The sequence below is a fragment of the Scyliorhinus canicula genome, chromosome 10 (genome assembly GCF_902713615.1).
Source record: "Scyliorhinus canicula chromosome 10, sScyCan1.1, whole genome shotgun sequence".
NCBI classification, from domain to species: domain Eukaryota; kingdom Metazoa; phylum Chordata; class Chondrichthyes; order Carcharhiniformes; family Scyliorhinidae; genus Scyliorhinus; species Scyliorhinus canicula.
In genome coordinates this window covers 24,726,577-24,743,873 of record NC_052155.1, presented here as the reverse complement: position 1 = coordinate 24,743,873, position 17,297 = coordinate 24,726,577, and the positions used below count along the sequence as shown (strand labels likewise).

Below are 17,297 nucleotides of genomic sequence, written 5' to 3'. Positions count from 1 at the left end.
GGCGCAACATCGAGGGCCGAAGAGCCCGTACTGCGCTGTAATGTTCTATGTTCTATGTTCTATGCTTGATCGTACCTCTGTCCTGCTGTTACATTGCTGTCAGGAAATGAGGGCTGGATAAGCTCAGGAATGACTAAGTCATAAACTATCCCTTCTTTCTCCTGTGTGCATTGCAACAAAATGGCAGGTTAGCCGAATAATATGAGAAAAAAATAAACATTCTTTGAAATAAAGATAGAACTCAGGAGCTTCACATTTATTTATAGTTCATCCCTGCAGGAGCCGCTTATTTAATTGAAAATGAAAGGCTATCTTGAGACAACAACAAAAATAAGTGAGTAATATGAGTGATCTATTTGTATACCAGCAATTCTACCGCACTTAATGAAACAAGTGACAGAAACAGCTGCAAATGAAAGTTGGCCTCACTAAAGCTTACCTCGTCAATAATTACAAAAGTGCTTTCTGTGCCGTACAGAGCTCAACACCAGGACACAAATCTCTTCGCCGTAAGTACATGCATTGTGTTTTGAAAACGATTTATCTTGATTCAAATTCTGCTTTGAGCAAGTCATATATTGATGATCATCAATAATGTCAGCATTACACAGTGAATCAAACTCAATCATGACTTGATGGGAGTGCTGGTCGTAGCCTTAAAGTGTCAAAACTTCTCAACTTACCTCTGGATATTAGAATCACGGTACGCATGTAAAATCTTTACTAGTAATGCACTGATTCTTAAATAATGAAACAATGTGGTTGACTAATGTGGAATATGTAAGGGGAGCACATGACAGCAGAGGTGGGGCATGGCAGTCTCAACTTTCTGGGACTAATGAGCGAATGAATGAAACAATAAAAAAGATCACAAATTTCTCCTGGGTGTTGAGTGAACAGTTAAAATCCTGTTTCAGATTCCAGCACTTCAGTATTTTCCTTTTAGTTAAGGTTCTATCAGTGTTCTGTGTTTATGAATGTGCTGTAGCCTGCTTAACATTGATATATTCTGAAAGTTGATAATGTCAGGCAGCACGCTGATGTTCTCTGTGAGAGTATCCCAACTTGAAACATCGGGTTGTGTTTTGTTTTATGTGAGGAGACATGTGAACTCCCAGTGAGAGTAAACAGCCCAGTCGTTGTGTAACCATTATTAAAGACTATTTATTAAAGTAGAGAAAAAAACAAATGCACACAAACAGAACTACTCCACCCTCACCCAATTAAGATGTATGGATGACTAAACACACAGCTTTCATATGAGTGTATGAATCCTTGTTATAAAATATATCTACAGTACCTGAACTCTGCAAGACTTCCTTGTTCCCCAAACAACATCCAAGTTGAATGACCACCTATAGTTAACAGACAATACAGGGATGATACTCAGATCTGGGGACCGTCTTTTTCCTGGTCCAGCGAAGATATTGAAAAATTGCTGTTACAAAGGTTTTCTGAACTGCCTTGGCTTTAAGACTTAGAGGCTTGTTTTCTGTAAACTTGACCTTCAGGCTTGGTGGCTGGAAACTGGCCTGTCTGCTTTCTGAGACTGCTAGATGGGAACAGCTTCTTCTGGCTTCTCAGGGTCTGGGCAATTATACCTTTGATGTTCTTTGATTATGCCTTCTGTGTATTTGGCTGCCTGCTCCTATCAACTTCCTTGACTATACATTAAAATATGTATATCTCAGGGACATAAGAACATAAGAAGATAAGAACTAGGAGCAGGAGTAGGCCATCTGGCCCCTCGAGCCTGCTCCGCCATTCAATTAGATCATGGCTGATCTTTTGTGGACTCAGCTCCACTTTCCGGCCCAAACACCATAACCCTTAATCCCTTTATTCTTCAAAAAACTATCTATCTTTACCTTAAAAACATGTAATGAAAGAGCCTCAACTGCTTCACTGGGCAAGGAATTCCATAGATTCACAACCCTTTGGGTGAAGAAGTTCCTCCTAAACTCAGTCCTAAATCTACTTCCCCTTATTTTGAGGCTATGCCCCCTAGTTCTGCTGTCACCCGCCAGTGGAAACAACCTGCCCGCATCTATCCTATCTATTCCCTTCATAATTTTAAATGTTTCTATAAGATCCCCCCTCATCCTTCTAAATTCCAACGAGTACAGTCCCAGTCTACTCAACCTCACCTCATAATCCAACCCCTTCAGCTCTGGGATTAACCTAGTGAATCTCCTCTGCACACCCTCCAGCGCCAGTACGTCCTTTCTCAAGTAAGGAGACCAAAACTGAACACAATACTCCAGGTGTGGCCGCACTAACACCTTATACAATTGCAACATAACCTCCCTAGTCTTAAACTCCATCCCTCTAGCAATGAAGGACAAAATTCCATTTGCCTTCTTAATCACCTGTTGCACTTGTAAACCAACCTTCTGTGACTCATGCACTAGCACACCCAAGTCTCTCTGAACAGCGGCATGCTTTAATATTTTATCGTTTAAATAATAATCCCGTTTGCTGTTATTCCTACCAAAATGGATAACCTCACATTTGTCAACATTGTATTCCATCTGCCAGACCCGAGCCCATTCACTTAACCTATCCAAATCCCTCTGCAGACTTCCAGTATCCTCTGCACTTTTCGCTTTACCACTCATCTTAGTGTCATCTGCAAACTTGGACACATTGCCCTTGGTCCCCAACTCCAAATCATCAATGTAAATTGTGAACAATTGTGGGCCCAACACGGATCCCTGAGGGACACCACTAGCTACTGATTGCCAACCAGAGAAACACCCATTTATCCCAACTCTTTGCTTTCTATTAATTAACCAATCCTCTATCCATGCTACTACTTTACCCTTAATGCCATGCATCTTTATCTTATGCAGCAACCTTTTGTGTGGCACCTTGTCAAAGGCTTTCTGGAAATCCAGATATACCACATCCATCGGCTCCCCGTTATCTACTGTACTGGTAATGTCCTCAAAAAATTCCACTAAATTAGTTAGGCATGACCTGCCTTTAACGAACCCATGCTGCGTCTGCCCAATGGGACAATTTCTATCCAGATGCCTCGCAATTTCTTCCTTGATGATAGATTCCAGCATCTTCCCTATTACCGAAGTTAAACTCACTGGCCTATAATTTCCTGCTTTCTGCCTACCTCCTTTTTTAAACAGTGGCGTCACGTTTGCTAATTTCCAATCCACCGGGACCACCCCAGAGTCTAGTGAATTTCGGTAAATTATCACTAGTGCATCTGCAATTTCCCTAGCCATCTCTTTTAGAACTCTGGGATGCATTCCATCAGGGCCAGGAGACTTGTCTACCTTTAGCCCCATTAGCTTGCCCATCACTCCCTCCTTAGTGATAACAATCCTCTCAAGGTCCTCACCTGTCATAGCCTCATTTTTATCAGTCGCTGGCATGTTATTTGTGTCTTCCACTGTGAAGACCGACCCAAAAAACCTGTTCAGTTCCTCAGCCATTTCCTCATTTCCCATTATTAAAACTCCCTTCTCATCCTCTAAAGGACCAATATTTACCTTAGCCACTCTTTTTTGTCTTCTTTTTGACCTTCCCAATTGTCTATTATCTGTTTCTCTTCCATAAGTTATTCACAATTGATTATTGTCTAAACAGCCGTTCTAAACTCATTGCCGGGAGAAGCATACCAATTGAGGCCCTTTGAATTCTCTCTACTGCTGTCTCCAGGCAGATTCCTAACAATCCATCACTTCACGGGCCTCACGGTAGTATGGTGGTTAGCATCAATGCTTCACAGCTCCAGGGTCCCAGGTTCGATTCCCGGCTGGGTCACTGTCTGTGTGGAGTCTGCACGTCCTCCCCGTGTGTGCGTGGGTTTCCTCCGGGTGCTCCGGTTTCCTCCCACAGTCCAAAGATGTGCGGGTTAGGTGGATTGGCCATGTTAAATTGCCAGTAGTGTAAGGTTAATGGGGGGATTGTTGGGTTACGGGTATACGGGTTACGTGGATTTAAGTAGGGTGATCATTGCTCGGCACAACATCGAGGGCCGAAGGGCCTGTTCTGTGCTGTACTGTTCTATGTTCTATGTTCATTTAGTCGGATGACATTCATTTCTCCAAACTTTGTGATTTTTTGTTGTGTTGACAATACACAGGTGTTTCTCAAAAATAGGGAAGTCTTGCTAAAACTACACAAGCCACTAGTTGGATTAAACCTAGAATACTGTGACCAGTTTTGATCTTCTTATCTAAGTAAAGATATCCTGGCATTGGAGGCAGTTCAGAGAAGATTCACCAGGTTGATCCCGAGGAGGGAGGGATTTTCTTATGAGGAGAGATTGAGTAGGTTGGGCCTGTATTCATTGGAGTTGAGAAGAATGAGAGAGGACTTTAATGAGACCTATAATATTCTCAGGGAGCTTGATAGGGTAGATTCCGAGACTTTGTTCCCACTGCGAGCGTCTAGGACCAGCGGGCATAATCTCAGGATAAGGGGTCGCCAATTTAAGACCGAGATGTGGAGAATGTCTTCTCTCGGAGAGTAGTGACTCTTATACTACAGAGGTTGCTTCATTCAGTGTGTGTAAAGCTGATGTAGACAGACTTTTAATCAGTAAGGGGGTCAAGGATTATGGAGATAAGGTGGAAAAGTGGAACGAAAGGGAAAATGCTGGAGAATCTCAGCAAGTCTGGCAGATTTTCCAGCATTTGCCAGCATTTTCCCTTTCGTTTCAGATTCCAGCATCCTCAGTAATTTGCTTTTATCCAGGTGGAAAAGTGGAGTTGAGGATTATCACATCAGATAAGTCATGATCTCAATGAATGGTGGAGAAGACGCGATGGGCTGAATGGCCTACTTCTGCTCCTACACCTTGTGGTCTTATTGTGGTCTCAGCAAAGCAAGAGTGGGCATTTTGTTGTAACAATTCCCACTCCACCCTGTTTATTTTGGGAAAATGGGATCTCCACTGCACTTTTCGACAAGACTGTGAAGCAGGGCGTATCTCAAGACATTATTAAGAGCAAACAAAGCTCAGGTCTATTTCCAAAGCAGCTTTTTCCCTGGAAGAGGACACTGGCTTGTCGCCAGAGGCTATAGCTGAAGGGGTGCCACTCCAGATCAATGATGGCTGGTCCCGAGACCTCCTCACTCTTACTGCGTGCTCTCGACATAAGAACATAAGAACTAGGAGCAGCAGTAGGCCATCTGGCCCCTCGAGCCTGCTCCGCCATTCAATTAGATCATGGCTGATCTTTTGTGGACTCAGCTCCACTTTCCGGCCCGAACACCATAACCCTTAATCCCTTTATTCTTCAAAAAACTATCTATCTTTACCTTAAAAACATGTACTGAAGGAGCCTCAACTGCTTCACTGGGCAAGGAATTCCATAGATTCACAACCCTTTGGGTGAAGAAGTTCCTCCTAAACTCAGTCCTAAATCTACTTCCCCTTATTTTGAGGCTATGTCCCCTAGTTCTGCTTTCACCCGCCAGTGGAAACAACCTGCCCGTATCTATCCTATCTATTCCCTTCATAATTTTAAATGTTTCTATGAGATCCCCCCTCATCCTTCTAAATTCCAACGAGCACAGTCCCAGTCTACTCAACCTCTCCTCATAATCCAACCCCTTCAGCTCTGGGATTAACCTAGTGAATCTCCTCTGCACACCCTCCAGTGCCAGTACGTCCTTTCTCAAGTAAGGAGACCAAAACTGAACTGTTAGGGAGGACGTTCCAGGATTTTGATGCAACAACAGTGAAGGAATGGTGATCTAGTTCCAAGTCAGAATGGTGTGTGTCTTGAAGGGGATTAACCAGGGGATTTCGCACTAAAAAGTAGTTCTCAGTTGACTGGGGAGTTCAAGGCGTGACCTGCAGATAATCAATCTGTGAGGTTGTGTTATGAATGCACCTCTGTGGCGATCAAGTGCTCAAGTGGAAATTGAACTGGGTGCTTCTGCGTCAGACAGGTAGGGACATTGCCACTGTGCCAACAAGACCTCCCTACCTCCTATAGTACATCAGGAACCACCCACTCTCAGTTGGACCAGGACTTCTTTCGGACTCAAACAAGGTGAAGAAATCTGGTGGATTTGGGTTCCCTCCATTTTCTGACCATCCCACCTGTGGGTTTTAGATAGAAGGTGTGGTGATTGCCCCTTTAAGGAAACATAGACCAGCATAATACAAAGATGCACAATTTCTACCCACTACCATCAACTGATACTTTTTTTCAGTCATTTACGGATGTGGGTACATTTATTCCACACCCTTATTTGCCCTTGGGAAGGTGGTCGTGAGCCGCCTTCTTGAACTGCTACACTCCATGTGGCGTAGGTACACTCACAGTGTTGTTAGGGAGGACGTTCCAGGATTTTGACGCAACAACAGTGAAGGAATGGAGATCTAGTTCCAAGTCAGAATGGTGTGTGTCTTGAAGGGGATTAACCAGGGGATTACGCACTAAAAAGTAGTTCTCAGTTGACTGGGGAGTTCAAGGCGTGACCTGCAGTCCCTGGGGCAGACGGTGATTGGGGGGTGGGGGTGGACCTGGGTTACCATGCGCGCTTTTCACTGTCGACACTTGGCTTCAGCTTTCTCTTGGCGATGAAACTCAAGGTGTTCAGCTCCTTCCCAGATGCTTTTTCCTCCACTTCGGGCAGTCTTGTGCCAGGGATTCCCTATTGTCAGTGGGGCTGTTACACCGTTTCATGGAGGCTTTGAGGGCGTCCTTCGCCCTCTGTTCCCACTGCCCTCCTGGGGCTCACTTGCCCTGTCAAAGCTCTGACCAGATCGTCTGTTTTGGGGGTCTCCAGTCAAGCATGTGGCCTGTCCAGCCGAGCTGACCGAGCGTGGTCAATGCTTTGATGTTGGGAGTGTTAGCCTGAGCGAGGACACTGATTTTGGTGTGCCTATCCTGCCAATGGCTTTGTACGATCTTGAAGTGACAGTGCTGGTGGTACTCTGCCAGTGTTTTGAGGTGCCTGCTGTATATGGTCACGCCTATGAGCTTTATAGGAAGGTGAGTATCATTCCTGCTCTGTAGACCATCAACTTGTGAGCTTTGTGCCAGGACTGAGGGGATTCAACAATGGTAATGCCATTGAATGTCAAGCGCGGTGGGTAGATCCTCTCTTGTAGGAGATGGTCATTACCTGGCACTTGTGTGGCGTGAATGTAACTTGCTATGTGTCTGCCCAAGACTGGATGTTGTCCAGGCCTTGCTACATTTGGACATGGGCTGCTTCATTATCTGAGGAGTTGCGAATGGTGCTGAACATTGTTCAGTCATCCACAAACATCCCCACTTCTGACCTTGTGGTGGAAGGGGGATCATTGATGAAGCTGCTGAAGATGGTTGGGCCTAGGACACTACCCTGAGGAACTCCTGCAGTGATGTCCTCGATCTGAAGTGATTGACCTCAAACCACTGCAACCATCTTCCTTTGTGTCAGGTATGACTCCAACCAACTGAGAGCTTTCTCCTGATTCCCAGTGATTCCAGTTTAGCTAGGGCTGCTTGTTACCATACCGTACTCGGTCAAATGCTGCCTTGATGTCAAGGGCAGTCACTCTCAGCTCACCTCTAGCATTCAGCTCTTTTGTCCATGTTTGAATCAAGTAATGGGGTGGGAGCTGAGTGACCCTGGTAGAACCCAAACTGAGCGGCCGTGAACAGGTTATTACTGAGTAAGTGGTGGGCGGCATGTGGTGCAGTTGATAGCACAGGGACTACGGCGCTGAGGACCCGGGTTCGAATCCCGGCCCTGGGTCACTGTCCGTGTGGAGTTTGCACATTCTCCCCATGTCTGCGTGGGTTTCACCCCCACAACCCAAAGATGTGCAGGTTAGGTGGATTGATCACAGTAAATTTCCCCTTAATTGGAAAACAAAAAAATAATTGGGCACTCTAAATTAAAAAGAAAATTACTAAGGTAAGTGATGCTGGATAGTGCTGTTGAAGGCCCCTTCCATCACTTTACATTCTGCATCTGACCTTGCTGTGAATTCTTAGCCTTTAAACAGGTAAGGAATAAACGGTCAGATGCTTGGGTAAAGGAATGTGTGTTATACATGTAATAATTGACAATGGCAGGGAATTCAATGCTGAAGCATCTGATTTTAAAAAATTATTTCTTTAATGAGACGTGGTCACAGCTGGCAAGGCCAACACTTGTTGCCCTTGAGTAGAATGGCTTGCTTGCCCATTTCAGAGGGGAATCAACCAACACTATTGTGGGTCTGAAATCACATGTAGGGCAGACCAGGTAAGGTTGGCAGATTTCCTTCCCTAAAGGGTATTAGTGGAGCAGATGGGTTTTTTAAAAATAAAAATTAACAACAGTTCACCAATGCTTTCCTTGAAGAGTTAAAAAAATTAGTTGAATTTAAATTTTATCAGTGCTGTGGTAGCCGGGATTTGGACCCACACCTCCAAAGCCTTCGTCTGGGCCTCATTGATTATTAGTCCAGTGATAGAACCATGACACTACCATCTCCCCTAACTACTTAATGCAAACCTATCACTGTACTCCTATTTTATCCCTATTGTTGATCATCAAACTCATCATGATTAGTGTGGTGAATTATAAACACTAATAATCCACACTGTATTGTACAACATGTGTTGAGCCTGTACCTTGTACTAGATCATGTGTAGTTGCGCGGCTCTACCCATAGGGGGAGATGAGGAGCTTGTACTGGTCTCCACCCGCGGCTCCACCCGCGGCGCCTCCCCCTAACCAGAAGTATAAAGGTTGATGCTGTGAGCCTGCCTGCCAGTTCATCTGGAATCCATCGTGTCACAGGCAGGCTCTGTTGTAAGACGATTAAAACCATTGTTTGCTTCTAACCACGTGTCGCATGAATTGATGGTCTCATCAACTAGCAATCCAGGAGTTGGGAAAAAAATCTCAATCATCATCATAAAGAAATATGTATAGAGTACATGTATAAAATGTACATTACTCAGGGTGAACACTCTACCTTGTGGCATTGCTTGCAGGCAGCCAAGAGTATAGTCCTGATGTTTGGCTGCTGAACTGAGCCTGTGACTAGCCTGTGGGCGAGTGGTCTAAATCAGCACACCGTACAGTCAACGAGCTGCTAATTGCTCAAGGAAGCTTCTAATAACAATAATCTTTACTATTGTTCCCAGTTGGCTTACATGAACTGCAATGACGTTACCATGCAAATCCCCTAGTCACCACACTCTGGCGCCTGTTCGGGGACACAGGAAGAGCTCAGAATGTCCAAATTACCTAACAGCACATCTTTCGGTACTTGTGGGAGGAAACCGGAGCACCCGGAGAAAACCCGTGTAGACACGGGGAGAACGTGCAGACTCCGCACAGACAGTGACCCAAGACGGGAATCGAACCTGGGACCCTGGGGCTGTGAAGCAACAGTGATAACCAGTGTGCTACCATGCCGCCCAGTGCCGTGGATTTGCATTTAATTTTCTTTTTTAAAATTCATTCACAGGACGTGGGTGTTGCTGGTTAGGCCAGCAGTTACTGCCCCACCCCTCATTGCTGTTGGGAAGGTGGTGGTGAGCTGCCTTCTTGAACCACGGCAGTCCATGTGGTGTAGGTACATCCACAGTGCTGTTCGGGAGGGAATTCCAGGATTTTGGCCCAGCGACAGTGAAGGAAAGGCAATATATTTCCGAGTCAGGGTGGTAAGTGGCTTCACGGGGAACATCCATGTGGTGGTGTTCCCATGCTACTGTCTGCTGCCCTTGCCCATCATGGTAGTGGAGGTTTGGAAGGTGTTGTCAAAGGAGCCTTGGTCAGGTGCTCCACCATGGCCTGAACTTTGACCCCCGCCATCCGGTGGGAAAATTGAGAAACACAACTGACTGTTGCTGAATGACAGGCTGGCAGCTATTTTACACTCTTAATGAGCATTGATTAGCAGCAGGCGGGACTTCTGTCCTCACTTGGAAGGACATCCTGCCGTGGAGAGCTGTCGCTCAATCAGATTGGCAATAGCCCTTCAGCCCGTCCAGGTGCAGCACGGTCGGAAGAAGCACTGCAACAACTTGCCTGGGCCTAAGTGTTGGGACATCGAGGCCAGGTAGGGATCCCTGGGAGGGTAGGGTCGGAAACTTCTGACGGTGTTGCGAGGCAGGCAATTGGGTTATTAGGGGATGGACCAAAGTATGTCCCCAAAGCATGTCCACAAGGTACAAGTCAGGAGTGCGACGGGATGCTCTCCAATTCCTGGATCAGTGCAACTCCAACAAATCTCAAGAAACTCGACACCAACCAGGACAAAGCAATGTGTTGCTACTCCATTTACAAACATTCGCTCCCCCCCACCGCCGATGCGCAGTGGCAGCTGTGTGCATCATTTACAAAATGCACTGCAGGAACTCACCAATGTCCTCAGGCAACACCTTCCAAACCCACGATCATTACCATCTCGAATGAGAAGGGTAGCAGCTACCTGGGAACCCCACCATCTGGAGGTTCCCCTCCAAGTCACATACCAGCCCAACTTGGAAATATATCGCCATTCCTTCACTGTCACTGCGTCAAAATTTTGGAACCCCTTCACTAACAGCACTATGGATGCACTGACACCTCAGAGACTGCAGCGGTTCAAGAAGGCAGCTCACCACCTCCCTCTGAAGGGCAACTAGGGATGGGCAACAAATGCTGGCCCAACCAGCGACGCACACGTCCTGTAAATTAATTTTTTTTAAAAATCACTGCAGCTCACCAAGGCTCCTTGGTGACCCCCTTCCAAACCTGTGGCCTTCCCACCCTGAAGGAAAAAGCCAGGAGATACATGGGAACACCACCACCTGCAGGTTTCCCTCTAAGGCTCACACCATTCTGATTGGAAATATATCCACAAATAATTCCTTCACTGCCACTGGGCCAAAATCCTGGAACCCCCTTCCTAACAGCACTGTGGGTTGACCTACATGGACTTTATTCTAAATTATTTTTTTCCGGGGTGTGGGCTTCGCTGGCTCATTTGTTGCCGATCCTTGCAGAATTTGAAGAAAGCGGCTCATCACCACCCTCTCAATGGCATTTAGGAATGACCATTAGGGTGCGGTTGCCAACGACAACCACACACCGCGAACAAATCATAATAATGCCTCCAAATGTCTGCGATCTTGTGTCTCGCTATTTGTCTCAGCTCTGTAAATCGACAGTCCATATGTGGGTTCGTACTGTCAGTCCAATGCATTTCAGAATTTCAGCATTGATAAAAGATACAGACACCGGAATAATGGCAGTAATTGCTGGGGACTGCAGAACTGATTCTCACCCATTGCAGGACAATCTGAAGGCTTGTACATCTCGCAATGTTGTCTGCCACATGTGCCAAGCAGGTTCCTCTGCAGTAACGGTCATACATTGGAAACAATCCCTCAAGACTGCAATACCCCTATCCACCGCCTTTGCTAGGTGCACTGTGACAAGTGTTTGTGCATGAACGACATTGTACAGGTTGCAATGCTACCTGTGGGATATAGATGGTCCATAAGCTGTCCATTATTGACTTTGCCTGCTTCATAGTTTCGTATATTATCTCGAACACTGTCAATTTTACTTTTACAGGTCGCCAATACCTAAACCTTGGCAGAAATTGTACAAGAACTTGAGCAATTAAAATGGGAATTTGTGTGTCAAAGAATGTTTCAAAAGAAAAGCTCAGGAAAACAATAAAAAGGCAAGGGGCAGCGCCTTCAAACGAGGAAGATGCACTCTTGGTTGCTGAGTTAAGGAGTCAATTGAAGATGGTTTATGGCCACAACTCTCTGGGGTTAGCAATGATGGAAATGAGCGAAATCCCCGAAATTGCTTGGCAGGTAATTGAAGTAGAAAAACTGAACGTGTCACATAATTTCCTCCTCAGTATTGGTCCTGGCATTGAGAATCTTCAGAATTTGACCATTCTGAATTTGCTGGGGAATCAGCTGGCTGATTTGCCAAAAGAAATTGGAATGTTGAGGAAACTGAGGGTTCTGTTTGCTGACTGGAATTGTCTCAAAGAAGTGCCACATGAACTGGGCCAGTGCAAAAAACTCCAGGTCCTGAGCCTCTCGTACAATATGCTTTCGTCACTCCCTGAGAGCTTGGAGGACCTGAGGAAGCTGGAAAAGCTCAATTTAAGCAACAATCGCTTCGTGCAATTGCCCACGTGTGTCTACCGGATGAGGAGGTTAACTTTCTTACACCTGGGCTGCAACAAAATTGAAAGCATTTCTGAAAGTGTGGGTCAACTGGAAAGCATGAGGATATTTATCGCGGAGAAAAACAGGCTCCGATTCCTGCCCAAATCCATCTGCTTGATGAGGCCTCTCAAGCTGCTCAATGTGAACTATAATGAGATTGAAAATCTCCCCACAAACCTCCCCATGCTGACCGAGTTGGAGAGGATTGCCTGCCATTCGCTCGATTCGGGGCTTCATGTCAAATGCAACCCACTTGCCAAACCATTGCCGGACCTGGTGGAAGAGGGGCTCGAACCTCTGTTTGACTATTTGAAACCCAAGCAGGCCAATAAATAAGAACTGGTTTCTTTCTGAGCTTCTGAATGTTTGTGACTTGGAGGCCTTGAGTACAGAATTTGATTTTCTGTCGCGAATTAGCTTGCTCATGCAATTGGCCTACCTATACTGATTTGCAACATGTGTGCATCATACGCATGCACCAACAATGCTTAAGAAAATGAGCCATGTTTTAGAGAGCTAAACCTGCCCTGTATATACTTTCAAAATCACAGAATAAATTCAAAACAAATTTTCTTCAATTTAACGGACTGTGTTTATTTTAAGGAGTTGAGTTTTTGTATGGTTTACAAAGTATTTTTGGTGAATATTTAAAGCCGTTTTCATCTCAGGTTTACACCATTTCTGTTTTCCACCCAATATGCTGATATTTCTTGTACAACATATTATTTAACTTAATGTGTGTATGGGCACACATTGCACCAATCTTCTTCTCTGCTATTACAGGGCATCAATGTACCATTCACATGTACAACGTTCTCAAGGTGGAGGGAGAGGTGGCAGTACTGATTAGCAGAACATTACAGTGCTGGAGGTAAACGATTTCTAAGAGGAGTCAATGACGGAATCTTCTTATTAAAATTTGCTCTCTGGGTGTAGGTGTTGTTGGCTAGACCAGCATTTATTGTCCATCTCTAATTGCCTTTGAGAAGGTGGTGGCAAGCAGCCTATTTGAACTGCTGGAGTTCCTGAAATATAGGTACACCCACAGTGCTGTTAGGGAGGGAGTTCCAGGATTTTGATCCAATGACAATGGAGGGAATGGTGATATATTTCCAAGCCAGGATGGTGTGAGGCCTGAGGGGGAACCTGTGGGTAATGGTGGTGCTCACATTCACTGCTACCTTTGACCTTCTAGGTGGTAGAGGTCACCGGTTTGGAAGGCACTTCCTCAGGAGACTTGGTGAGTTCCTGCAGTGCATCTTGTAGATGGTACACACCGCTGTCACTGAGCATCGGTGGTGAGGCAGTGAATATTGATAAAGGTGCACAGGGTACCAATCAACAAGATTGTTTTGTCTTGGATGATGTTGGGCTTCTTTTTTAATAATTTACACTATCCAATTATTGTACATAAGGGGCAATTTAGTGTGGCCAATCCACCTACCCTGCACATCTTTTGAGTTGTGGGGTTGAGACCCACGCAGGCACAGGGAGAATTTGCAAACTCCACAGGGGTAGTGACCCAGGGCCGGGATCGATCCCGGAACCCCGGCGCCGTGAGGCAGCAGTGCGAACCACCATGCCGTCGGATGTCGAGCTTCTTTTTGGAGCTGCCCTTGAGTGTTTTTGGAGCTGCCCTCATCCAGCCAAGCAGAGAGTATCTCATCACATTCCTTACATTTGCCTCGTCGATGGAAGACACGATTTGGCGAGTCAGGAGATGAGTTACTGACTGTAGAATTCTCAGACTTGGATCTAATATTGTAGCCACAGCATTAATATGGCAGATCCGGTTCAGTTCCTGATCATTGGTAACAGTGGCAGTGTGTCCCCTTTAAGAGGCAACCATTTGCAGGGCACATGACCTGACAAATAAAGAGCGCGGAATAAAGAGCGCGGAGAAAGAGGACCAGCCTTCAATAAAGAGCGTGGAGAGAGAGAGGGCGAGACTTCAGGAAAGAGCGCGGAGAGAGAGGGTGAGACTTCAGTAAAGAGCGCGGAGAGAGAGAGGGCGAGACTTCAGGAAAGGGCGCGGAGAGAGAGGGTGAGACTTCAGTAAAGAGCGCGGAGAGAGAGAGGGGAGACTTCAATAAAGAGCGGGGAGAGAGAGGGTGAGACTTCAGGAAACAGCGTGGAGAGAGAGAGAGCGAGACTTCAGTAGAGAGCACGGAGAGAGAGGGCAAGACTTCAGGAAAGAGCGTGGAGAGAGAGGGCGAGACTTCAGGAAAGAGCGTGGAGAGAGAGAGGGCGAGACTTCAGTAGAGAGCGCGGAGAGAGAGAGGGCGAGACTTCAGGAAAGAGCGCGGAGAGAGAGAGGGCGAGACTTCAGTAAAGAGCGCGGAGAGAGAGAGGGCGAGACTTCAATAAGGAGCGGGGAGAGAGAGGGTGAGACTTCAGAAAGAGCGCGGAGAGAGAGGGCGAGACTTCAGTAAAGAGCGCGGAGAGAGAGAGGGCAAAACTGCAGTAAAGAGCATGGAGAGAGAGAGGGCGAAACTTCAATAAACAGCGCAGAGAGAGAGAGGGCGAGACTTCAATAAAGAGCGGGGAGAGAGAGGGCGAGACTTCAATAAAGAGCGCAGAGAGAGAGAGGGCGAGACTTCAGTAAAGAGCGCGGAGAGAGAGAGGGCGAAACTGCAGTAAAGAGCGTGGAGAGAGAGAGGGCGAGACTTCAGTAAAGAGCGTGGAGAGAGAGAGGGCGAGACTTCAGTAAAGAGCGTGGAGAGAGAGAGGGCGAGACTTCAGTAAGGAGCACGGAGAGAGTGTGGTGATATGATTTGCATACCTGTCTGCCATTGGGGCAGAACACCGGCTTACCATTGGCCCTGGTCGGTCATGTGCCTCTCGACCGATTGGTCGAGAGGCTGAGTTAACCACGCCTCCTTGCCGAGGTATAAATAGTCAAACGCCCGGTGGTCGTCCATTTTATTGTAGACAACCGCAGGGCTAAGTTCTAGTTTATTAAAGCCTAACTTTTGTAAAGCAACTCATCTCTCGTACAATTGATGGCTCATCAATTTAATAAACTAGATTTTTGAAGATGGAGTTCCGGATCAAGCCCGAATGCCTCCGCATCAGCCAGCAAACTCCGAACTCTGCAGAACTTTTTCAACTTTGGCTGACATGCCTCGAAGGATACCTGGAATCTACAACCACCCCCCCCCCCCCCAGCATGGCACAGATGCTGCACGTCCTCCACTCCAGCGTGGGTATCGACGCCTAAGCGATAATCAAGGAGGAAAAGGATTATGATGCAGCAATACTAAAACTGAAGGGACAATTCATTAAACTAGTCAACAGGGTATTCGCCCGACATCTGCTGGCCACCAGACGACAGCTCCCCGGTGAGTCACTAAACCAATATTACCAGGCCCTCGCTGTCCTGGGGAGGAATTGCTCCTGCCTCGCAGTCTCAGCTACGGAGCACATGGAACTACTGATCAGAGACGCTTACGTGGCTCGGATGTAGACCCCGCTATTCGCCAGCGGATGCTGGAGAGAGACGACCTCAGCTTAACTCAGGCACGGACTCTCTCCTCCTCGCTGGAGGTTGCCGATCAAAACGCCCGCGCCTATGTCCCCAGCCAGGCTTCCTGGCACACTTCCCCACCGCCATCCGCCGCTCCCGACCTCCCTCAGGCCTGTGCCGCGGGACGCCCCGACAAGTCCACGGGGCCCCGCTGCTACTTTTGCGGGTTCGCGAAACACCCTCGCCCGCGCTGCCCAGCCCGCTCCGCCCTCTGTAAGAGCTGCGGGAAGAAGGGCCACTTCCCCACTGTCTGCCAGGCCAAAACGGTGGCTGCGGTTCTTCTGGACGCCACGCAACACTCTCCCCCCCGCCCCCGGGCCCCTGCGCCCGGCCTGTGCGCCTCTCTCTCTCCTCCCAGCCCCCTCCTGGTCGCCGCGTCTCTCTCCCCGCCCCGGGCCCCGGTGCCCGACCTGCGCGCCTCTCTCGCATCTCCGGGCCCTCCCAGTCCCCTTCTTTTTTTTTTTAAATACTTTTTATTGAAGAAATTTTTCAGAGTACAAACATTTTAACCCCCCCTACATTTGAATTATATCAAAACAAAGTCAAACCCCCCTACTTAACAAGAATCCCCCCCACCCCCTACCCGCGCGCCCCCCCCGCCCCCCCCCCCCCCCCCGCCTACGAACCGGCCGCCAGACCACCTTGTCGTTTCTGGCAGTGTCCTCGGGCAGGCCTTGCCCGTGACACCACCGATACCGTGTTTCCTTCGTTGTTATCTCCCCCCCCCCCCTCCCCTCCCCCACACCCTCCCCCTCCCCCTCCCTCCCGCCCTCCCCTCCCCTCCCGGGTTGCTGCTGTCACGACCTCAGTTTCTATCTCTGATCTAAGAGGTCCAGGAAGGGTTGCCATCGCCTGAAAAACCCCTGCACCGACCCTCTCAGGGCGAATTTGATTCTTTCCAATTGGATGAAGTTTGCCATGTCGTTTAACCAGGTGTTAACACTTGGAGGCCTTGCGCCCCTCCACTGAATCAAGATCCTCCTCCGAGCCACCAAGGACGCAAAGGCTAATATTCCAGCCTCCCTCGCCTCCTGTACCCCCGGCTCCACCCCAACCCCGAAGATCGCAAGTCCCCATCCTGGCTTGACCCTGGACCCCACCACTCTCGACACCGTCCCTGCCACCCCCTTCCAGAACTCCTCCAGTGCCGGACATGCCCAAAACATGTGTGCATGATTCGCAGGGCTTCCCGAACATCTGACACACCTGTCTTCACCCCCGAAAAACCGACTCATCCTTGTCCCCGTCATGTGGGCTCTATGCAGTACCTTAAATTGAATGAGACTCAGTCTCGCACATGACAACGACGAGTTGACCCTCTCTAGGGCGTCTGCCCATGTCCCATCCTCTATCTGTTCCCCCAGCTCTACCTCCCACTTGTCTTTCAACTCCTCTACTGGTACCTCCTCCACCTCCTGCATAATCTTATAAATGTCCGAGATCTTCCCCTCCCCGACCCAGACCCCTGATAGCACCCTATCACTCGCCCCCCTGTCGGGAAGCACGGGAAACCCCTCTACCTGTCGTCTGGCAAACTCCCAGTCCCCTTCTAACCGCCGCGCGAAACTCCCCCCCCGCCCTCGGGCCCCGGCGCCCGACCTGCGCGCCTCTCTCGCATCTCC

General features: G+C 47.8%; 1 protein-coding gene across 1 annotated transcript; it reads left to right on the top strand.

The window, feature by feature from the left end:
- Positions 1–345: 345 nt before the first annotated feature.
- Positions 346–12,727, top strand: LOC119972917 (leucine-rich repeat-containing protein 30-like). Its single transcript, XM_038810462.1, has 2 exons — positions 346–509; positions 11,533–12,727. The coding sequence occupies exon 2, from the start codon at positions 11,586–11,588 to the stop codon at positions 12,483–12,485; it is 900 nt and encodes a 299-aa protein (XP_038666390.1). The 5' UTR covers positions 346–509; positions 11,533–11,585; the 3' UTR covers positions 12,486–12,727.
- The last annotated feature ends 4,570 nt before the right edge of the window (positions 12,728–17,297 follow it).